General features: G+C 36.0%; 2 protein-coding genes across 2 annotated transcripts; both read left to right on the top strand.

Moving 5' to 3' along the window:
- Positions 1–415: 415 nt before the first annotated feature.
- Positions 416–2,524, top strand: LOC141627552 (uncharacterized). The gene has a single exon (XM_074440791.1). The coding sequence runs from the start codon at positions 416–418 to the stop codon at positions 2,522–2,524; it is 2,109 nt and encodes a 702-aa protein (XP_074296892.1).
- A 1,839-nt stretch (positions 2,525–4,363) lies between these two features.
- LOC141627551 (uncharacterized) lies at positions 4,364–4,840 on the top strand. The gene has a single exon (XM_074440790.1). The coding sequence runs from the start codon at positions 4,364–4,366 to the stop codon at positions 4,838–4,840; it is 477 nt and encodes a 158-aa protein (XP_074296891.1).
- The last annotated feature ends 4,892 nt before the right edge of the window (positions 4,841–9,732 follow it).

Genomic DNA, 9,732 nt, shown 5'->3' with positions numbered 1-9,732 from the left:
GGATAATTAGAGAAAGTAGAGAAGTAGAGAGAAATGGTGAATCAGACTGATGCAGGAACAATGCATCATCAGGAAAACGTGTAAAGGAAGTTTTTAGCAGTTAGTTACAGGTTGTCAAAATTAGTTACAGGCTGTTAGAAGTTTGTTACAGGCTGTCAAAGTTAGTTAAATTGTAACTACTTTTACTATAAATAGGAGAGTCTCTCTTGTAATACTCATTCATCAAATAATACAAACTTTCTTCTTCAATCTTTATCTCTCTACAATTTCACAGAATATCATACTGTTTTAGTACTCGGTTTCCCCTCATTTGGGGTGATACCCTGACAATACAACATTGGTATCAGCTTTCTTTCGATCCTCACTTCCGCCATTAAAACACTTCTCAATTCTGGCTAAAACATGCAAGACTATCATGGAGACGCAACTAAAAACATTGGAACAACAATTAAATGAGCAGAATCAGCGCATTATAGAACAAGGAAAGGCAATGGAAGCTCAAATGTCGCAATTAATGACGTTGTTTCAAGAACGTCTTCAATCTGACCTTAATCCAGGCACTGGTGTTCATCCTAATTCTTCCATTTCTACTACTCCAAGACAATTCGTGTTTACTCCTAAAATTGAGTTTCCTTCTTTTTCTGGGGAGAATTCGCGTGGTTGGGTACAAAAGTGTGAGAAATACTTCAATCTTTGCAGAATACCAGAGGAACAAAAGGCTGATTTGGCTGGTATCCATTTGCCTGGGAAAGCATCTGACTGGTTCAATGCATATACAGCTGCAAGGGTAAATACTTCTTGGTCTACTTTTGTCATTGATCTTTGTGCTAGATTCCCAAATTCTATTGGTGATAGTGTAGTTGAAAAATTCAATAAACTGCTACAAACCACAACCTTAAATGACTACCTTGATGAGTTTGAACATCTGAAATCCCCAATGATTCAAAAAAACCCTTTACTACCTGATGTGTACTTTCTTGATAGCTTTATTGGGGGCTTAAAACCTGGAATTAAGCCTTTTGTCAAAGCCTTTAAACCCTCTACTGTTTCACAAGCTGTTGAGTTTGCTAGATTACAAGAAGAGAGTATAGAAGCAAATAAGACAGTTAATAGGTTTATTGGGGGGTCTAGACCTGCTGTTTCTGGTTTCCAGAGTAAACCTCCCTTACTTCCTACCCCACCTGCTTCTTCTGTGCCTCGACCAAATTCAGTGGGGTTAAAGTCTATACCTCAGAGACATTTAATTATGGCTGAAAGGGCAGCAAAAATTGCCAAGGGGCTGTGTTATTTCTGTGACAAACCATATTCTAAAGAGCACAAGTGTAGTTTTAAACAACCTCAATTGTTTACAATTTTAATCCCTGGTGATGATGACAGTGATTATGATTGTCCTATTAAGGACACTTCAGGAGAGGAGGAGGATACAATTGGGGTAGACACCTTGGAACCCTGTATTTCTATCAATGCCCTTAGTGGAAATCAATCTTTTCAACCCATGAGGGTCACTGGTTATGTTGGAAAAAAGCCTTTACACATTTTAATTGACTCAGGAAGCACACATAATTTCATTGATTTAGAGTTGGCCAACAAGCTTAATCTAGATGTTAGTGCCATAAGCCCACAGGCTGTCACAGTTGCTGATGGGAACCACTTAGCTTACCAGAGTGTGTGCCATAATTTTCAATGGAAATTACAAAATACTGACTTTATGTGTGAGGCTTTGTTAATTCCTTTGGGGAGTTGTGATATGGTTTTAGGTGTGCAAAGGTTACGGACTTTGGGAACTGTCAAATGGAATTTTAGCAAATTATGGATGTCATTTGAAATTAAGGGCATTAAACATGTTTTGAGGGGCATTCCAACCAAGGTTGCTAAAGGTGCTACCACAGCCACACCTAAATTACTCTGTAATGCCATTCATCTCTTCTATATGCAAGTGGAAGACCAAAATTTGCAGGGTTTAAGTCCTCTAAATTGTGTACCAGGATCCGCTATACATGTACCCATTTCTGATCTTTTAAAAGACTATTCTGCCTTATTTGAGGAACCAAAGTCTCTCCCTCCTTCAAGAGGAATATTGGACCATAGAATTCCCTTGAAAAATGGGGCTAACCCTGTAAGTATTAGGCCATATAGGTATGCCTTGAAACAAAGAGATATAATTGAGAAATTAATTCAAGACATGCTTAACAGTGGCATAATCCAGAATAGCTGTAGTCCTTTTGCATCCCCTGTTGTCTTAGTTGGGAAGAAGGATGGCTCTTGGAGGTTGTGTGTAGACTATAGGGAGTTGAATAAGAAAACCATTAAAGATAAATTCCCAATTCCTGTGGTGGATGAGCTAATTGATGAGTTAGCTGGGGCTGCCATTTTTAGCAAGTTAGACTTGAGAGCTGGTTATCATCAGTTGAGAATGGCAAAAGAGGATGTTTATAAACCAGCCTTCAAAACACACTCAGGGCATTATGAATTCATAGTCATGCCTTTAGGCTTGACCAATGCTCCTGCCTCCTTTCAACACTAGATGAATCGGGTTTTTAAGCCTTTATTGAGGAAATGTGTCTTAGTCTTTTTTGATGATATCTTAGTCTATAGTGACAGCCTAGCTAATCATCTTACTCACCTTAAGTTGGTATTTGAATTAATGACTCAACAACAACTGTTTGCCAAGCTAAGTAAGTGTGAGTTTGCCAGTGACAAGGTGGAATACCTAGGGCATTACATATCTGGTAAAGGTGTGGAAACGGATGCTAAGAAAATTGCTGCAGTATAAAATTGGCCTACACCAAAGATAGTCAAACACTTAAGGAGTTTCCTAGGGTTGGCTGGGTACTACAGGAAGTTTGTGCAAGGATATGCTCAAATGGCTAAGCCCTTGACAATGTTATTAAAAAAAGAAGGGTTTCAGTGGTCTAAAGAAGCAGACTTAGCCTTTCAAGCATTGAAACAAGCTTTGGTAACAGCTCCTGTATTGGCAGTTCCTGACTTCTCCAAACAGTTTGTGGTAGAAACTGATGCATCTCAGACAGGGATTGGTGTAGTCTTGATGCAGGATGACCATCCCTTAGCCTTTATCAGTAAGATTTTGGGACCAAAGTGGCAAAATTTATCAGTCTATGAGAAAGTCTATGAGAAAGAGCTGCTAGCCTTGGTGACAGCAGTTCAAAAGTGGGAACAATACCTTTCTAATGCTCACTTTATTGTTAAGACTGATAAAAAAACCTTAAGTGGTTACTTCAACAAAAGATTTCTACACCCTTCCAACAATTTTGGCTTTCAAAGTTGATGGGATTTGACTATGAGATACAATACAGGTGTGGAAAAGAGAATTTGGTTGCAGATGCTTTATCAAGAGTTCAAGAGGCTGAGTTATTGTTAATGGCTCTATCTGTTATCAACTCTGACTTAAAAGAAAGAATTCAGGCCAGTTATACAGTGGATAACTACTTCAATGAAATACTTCTCAAGCTACAGCAGGGAGAGGATTGTTATCCTTACACATTGAAGGATGGTTTAATTAGGAGACATAATAAAATTGTTTTAACTGGCAATGAAGAAATCCATTCTCTCATCTTAGAATGGTTACATACTTCTCATCAGGGAGGCCATTCAGGTAGAGATGCAACTATAAAAAGAGTGAAGTTTCTTTTTTATTGGAAGGGCCAAAAAAGTCAATAAACCAATATATTAGAAACTGTATCACTTGCTAAGCCAACAAAAATGAATCTGTGGCAAGCCCTGGTCTGTTACAGCCTCTTCCCATTCCTGAAGAAGTGTGGGTGGATATCTCTATGGATTTCATCTCAGGACTACCCAAATCTCATGGGAAGGATGTTATATTTGTGGTGGTTGACAGGTTGAGCAAAATGGCTCATTTTATGGCTTTATCTCATCCCTATTCAGCCAAGACAGTGGCTCAAGGATATTTGGATAATGTTTTCAAACTCCATGGCTGGCCTTGGAGTATTGTCAGTGACAGAGATGCTGTCTTTCTCAGTGCATTTTGGAAGGCCTTATTTACTCTACAAGGCACTGACTTAAAGTTGTCTTCTGCTTACCACCCACAAACTGATGGCCAAACCGAGGTGGTAAACAGATGTTTAGAAGGATATTTGCGCTGTATGTGTGGAGAGAAACCAAAGGATTGGAGTAATTGGTTGCCTTTGGCTGAATGGTGGTATAACACTAATTATCACACTGCTACACAGCATACTCCTTATGAGATTATCTAAAATCAACCTCCACCATTGCATTTACCCTATATTCCTGGTGAAACTATAGTAGAGGAAGTGGACAGGTCTATGTAGAAGAGAGAAGAGATGATTAAATACTAAGAGAATTCCTGACAACTGCCCAATGCAGGATGAAGAATTTAGCTGACAGTAATAGAAGTGAGAGGTCATTTCATATTGGTGACTGGATCTGGCTTAAGTTACAGCCTGATAGGCAGATGTCAGTAGAGTCTACTTCTCAAACCAATCATAAATTGTCTGCAAAATATTTTGGTCCATTCCAGGTGGAAGCAAGTATAGGCAAGGTTGCTTATAAGCTCAAGTTACATCCTGAAGTTCAGATTCATAGGGTGTTCCATGTGAGTCAATTGAAGATTTTTAAGGGGGCATTACCTAACAAACCTCATATACCTCATTGGTTGAAGGGCAGGTCAATAGATCAAGTCTTGATTCCTCATGCTATTCTGGCTAGGAGGGTGGTCAAACATCAGAATATGGCCAAGGTGCAATATCTGATTCAATGGGAAGGAATACCTGAAGATGACAGTACTTGGGAATTTGCTGAAAAATTTAAGCTTAAGTATCCCACCTTTGATTTTTCGACTTGAGGCCAAGTCAATCTTAAGGGGGTAGGAATGATGCAGGAACAATGCATCATCAGGAAAACGTGTAAAGGAAGTTGTTAGCAGTTAGTTACAGGTTGTCAAAATTAGTTACAGGCTGTTAGAAGTTTGTTAAAGGCTGTCAAAGTTAGTTAAATTGTAACTACTTTTACTATAAATAGGAGAGTCATCTCTTGTAATACTCATTCATCAAATAATACAAACTTTCTTCTTCAATCTTTATCTCTCTACAATTTCACAGAATATCATACTATTTTAGTACTCGGTTTCCCTCTCATTTGGGGTGATACCCTGACACTACAACATAGACGGAGTCCAAGTTATCTCATCTTGGTCCAAAGCCTTAGGGGTACGGTCCTAAAAGATGATGCAAACCGAATGTAAGCATGAAGCAGCTTGTCATTGTTTATCACGATACTAGAGTAGCAAATATTTTGCTAACTAGAGATTTTGAAGCTCAAGTACTTCCCTCTGTGACACTAGTTTGTAGTACAATATTTGTGGTTAATATTTTAGGGAGTATAATGTTGCAAGTTGATAAAATTATGTATATATGACATGAATTTGTTGCCTCTTGATTTTGGGTCAGCAAAATGGCTATCAAATAAATGGACACATCCATTTTGTTATGAATTTCAAAGAGTCTTCAGGGTATGTGTCTGGTTTCCGTCTTTATGTTCATTGTTATTTACTTCGAAGGTGTAGGTTACTGATCTGAGAACAAGCTTCAACACTGAAAGTTCGGCTTCTAATCAGGCAAGTGATCTCACTTTTGAATATGTTACTGACTTGAGCGCTTTATTTCAAGTCACAGATGTTCTCTTTAAACCTTTTTTTAATCCTTGGATGTCTGTACACTAGCCTAGTTATATTTTTTTTTATAACTTTCTTTGATTGTTCTTGTTATTGTTTGTCAGACTTATGCCATTATTTCAAAAGGATCAAGTTCTACTGATCAGGTGTGTTAAAGCTTATTACATGAAGTTCTTTTACCATATTCTATTGGTCATCTTATCAAAATATCTAAGAAACATAATGATTCTATATTTACTTCTACTTCAGCTATCATCTCTTACATCAGCTCAAATTCCTACGACTACTACTAGTTCTCCTATTTGGCATATATTGGATGGTAAGTTTTGATCATTCTTCACTTTTCAGCTTTTTACGTTTGTTTCTAGTCAATTCTTGTGTGGATGATTGATTTGCAGTTGATTTGAGTACTTCCCTAGAAAGTGTCACCAAAACTCAGATTCCTAGCCTTCAATCTCTCATCAAAATTAAGAATGACTTTTAGTAAAAAGAACTGAAGAACTAGTATGCTATGATCATAGCCATAGTTCTTATTTCATTGAGTTGCTAGTCTGTATCTATGTTTTCTGTTTTTAGGTTAAAAGAACATGTGCACTGTATGCCTAAGTGATCGAGAACACCCTACTGCTGATAGGCTCTTCTAATAACACTTGCTCAGTATCATTCAAAACCTGGAAAATTGGACAAGGCAGGGGTGTAATAGTAACTAGTTAGTAGATCGTATTCTGCTGCTATTTTGCTAAGTATATACTATTGTTGAGTGTGATTTTTTCTTTCTTAATGGTAGAGATCTCTTGCTCGAAGTGCATACAACAAACGAGATTTTGAAAGGTCCAAAGTTGTATGGTATGACCTGTTGCTAATTCTTGTTGTTTATTGTACTGATACCTGTTACTAATTGGACAAGACAGGGGTGTAATACCTACTAGGAGTTGCTGCATTAAAAGTATTTTTCGGAGAGATAGTGAGCATTTTTCATTCTAGTTGCCTTCAGAGCTGCTTGTGTTTAGTACTGCGTATATATTTGTTTATAGAGCTCAAGGCAGGCTTGTTTGGTGAATTAGTTGCAGGCAGAAAGAATTTTATATTCTATTATATTTATCTCTTCAAATGTCTCATCCTTTTATCGTAGATTCTGATTTCCGAAAAAATGCCTTTACAAAAGGCAAAGAGCTTCGTGAGAGCAACAAGGTAAGTTTTCTCATTCCTTTGTGCCGTACCCGACTCGTGTCCCATTCCGGCGTGTCAGGTACGTATCCCGTGTCGTATTCCGTATCGTATCGTGTCAACACGGGATACGCCAATGGTCTAACGTGTCGGAGTAACACAGACGGATGATGAAGTTGTTCACGAGCAATGTTCTTGTATTTTCATGGTCGCTTTTGGTTCTTTTGGTCTCTAATGGATTTGGTCTAATGATTGTTTGTTTGGATTCTTTTTGCTCTGGATTTTTTTAATTGTTCACCGGTAGCCGTAGTATAAGTTTTTGAGTTTTAGAAGATTGAGATTAGAATCAAACTTGGGTTACTTTTTAATTTTGTATTTTAGTCCCATTGTAATTAGTTTTGGAGTATTGTTTATTTGTATGTGTTTTATTCTATTTGATGTATCAATAAAAATAATGTAAGATTGTCATTCTATTTGAGAGTTATTATATTTAAATCATTTGTTTGGATTATTTATTATTTTTTTGTAAAAAAATTGTATTTTTTTAATACCTATTTGCGGCTTTTTTTTCAAAAAAACACCTCAAATAGGCTATTTATTTGCGGCGTTTTTTTTGAAAAAAAAAAAAAGCCACAAATAGCTATTTATTTGCGGCGGTTTTTAAATAGCAAAAACTTTGCTATTTGCGGCCCCCATTTGCTGCTAAATAAAAACGCCGCAAAAGGCCCTTTTTGGAGTCGCAAATAAATATTTTTCTACTAGTTAATGTTCCTTACATTGTTATATGGCTCGAAATAAGGGCACAAATAAGGTCACCTTCCTTATTTGTTCTTGAGCTTAAATGTAATGGATGATCCTCCAAAATCCTAACAATACCCTTAAATCTAATATACTAATTAACTAGATTAGTATACTAGTATCCTTAAAATGATTCTAATAATATTCTAATTACTACACTAGTAATCTTATATTGAAATTAGAATTTTGGGTGAACAATTTTTAAGGTTTCTCAAACCATTTTTAGAGAGATGTGTTAAGAGTATAAGATGAGAAAATGAATGAATAATGCACTAATGAAAATAGAGAACAACTTCTCTATTTGAGAAACAGGGTGCCAGTTTTGGGGAGGAGGAAGGCCAATGCATGGCCCTTCCCTTTTCCTTTTGTTATTCTCTAAACCTTAGGCGTGTAAGGCTAGGTAAGTAGTGTGATCATGATCTTATTTTAGCTATTAAAATAAATCACCCACCATCCTCTAATCCTTCACCATTTAGGTCCATCACATAAAATGGACATCCATTTTATTTTGTCAATTTGTCACACAATATGTCACATGTAGTATGTAACATGTTATTAATTAATTTAATGAATATTTATCAAATAAATATCATTATTTACATTATTTACATTACATATAACAAATTGTCTAGTGATTCTTGATCACATAAATAAAATGGGTCATATAATTAAAATTCACAACATATTGTAATTATAATTAACCATTCATTCTTATCTCATTTGTTTCATAACAAGAATTAATTTTAGTAATAAAATCTTTTAATTACTAAAATAAATATTATTTAATTAAATTAAAATAAGATATAAATATTCTCACTAACAAAACAATTGTTCAATTTTAAGGAATTGATCAACTTGTATCGTCATACAATTAATCAACTTGTTTATTAAGGGAATTGTCCTATAGGTGTGACCTTAAGGGATCAACTGATCACCACCGTTAAACGACAGTAATGTCAAACTCTAGTTAGCCAATCATTACTGATTAATGTTGATCAGTTGACTATATAAATGAATCATCCCTTACGTATTCTTATTTTGAGATTTAAACATGTGATCGCACTATTATTGAAGACACATACTCCAACAGTCTATTGATCCTTTTCTTCTCTTTTCTACCCATTATCATTGGGGTGGGTGCCCAGCCGGTAGACCGGCTGCCGGCCAACCGGCTGAGACACTCTTCTCATCTTCTTCTTATCTTCTTTCCTATGTTTGCTTCAAAACCGTCTTGCTTGCTCTGATTTCCTCATTTCCGCCTCAAGCCCTACAAGAGGAGTCACAAAACTCATAGTATGGGGAATCGGGACACAAAATGCAAGTAAAGGCACGCAAAACCGTATAAAAACGGATCAAAATGCATACAAAAGAGGGAGGAATTATGACAAAATAAACAACCATCAAACATATAAAGAAATTTCCATCTACTCATTCTACTCTTCCTCATACTTAATCATGAATAAATTAAGCTACACCAATATCTCACCACCAACGCGTTTAGCACTAAAATATAGTACATACAACCATAACTAATAAATAATTATAGTTGTCACATCCTCTGTCTTTAAATCAAATTCACCCCTCAATCTAAATAGATACTCCGTACATCGTATACACATAGCCCCAAAAATGGTGCATATAATAGGAGCAATAAAATCGTATTACCTTTTAAAGAGAAAATGAAACTCGATTTGTAAAACTGAAAAAACTATGTTAAGTGAATACTTACAATTTATATAATACGAAACAAGGGAAAGAGATGAGTGATCGACGATTGTGGTCGGGCTCCAGAAACCACCGTCGTGCCTTGTAGTGAACGCCAGAAAAAGAAGCAAAGCGAAAAGAGTAGAGGGAAGGCAGATGGCGAACAACTTAAGAGAAAAGATATAAAAAGGGTTTTGGGATGTATATGGGAGGAGAGGAACTGTATGGAATTTGGTAAGTATATAGGAATATCTTATATATATATATATATATGTATATATATATATATATATATATATATATATATATATATATATATATATATATATATATATATATAGTATTAGGATCAAATGAGTCCCTCCTCAAGTGTGAGTCCATAAGTTCTCTTTAGA

The sequence above is a fragment of the Silene latifolia genome, chromosome Y, assembly GCF_048544455.1.
Source record: "Silene latifolia isolate original U9 population chromosome Y, ASM4854445v1, whole genome shotgun sequence".
Taxonomy (NCBI): Eukaryota; Viridiplantae; Streptophyta; class Magnoliopsida; order Caryophyllales; family Caryophyllaceae; genus Silene; species Silene latifolia.
Note: the sequence above shows the minus strand (reverse complement) of the source record. Positions and strands in the feature narration are given on the sequence as shown.

Coding starts and splice junctions, on each gene's coding strand:
- LOC141627552 (XM_074440791.1), top strand. CDS start 416: ATGGAGACGCAACTAAAAACATTGGAACAACAATTAAATGAGCAGAAT.
- LOC141627551 (XM_074440790.1), top strand. CDS start 4,364: ATGAAGAATTTAGCTGACAGTAATAGAAGTGAGAGGTCATTTCATATT.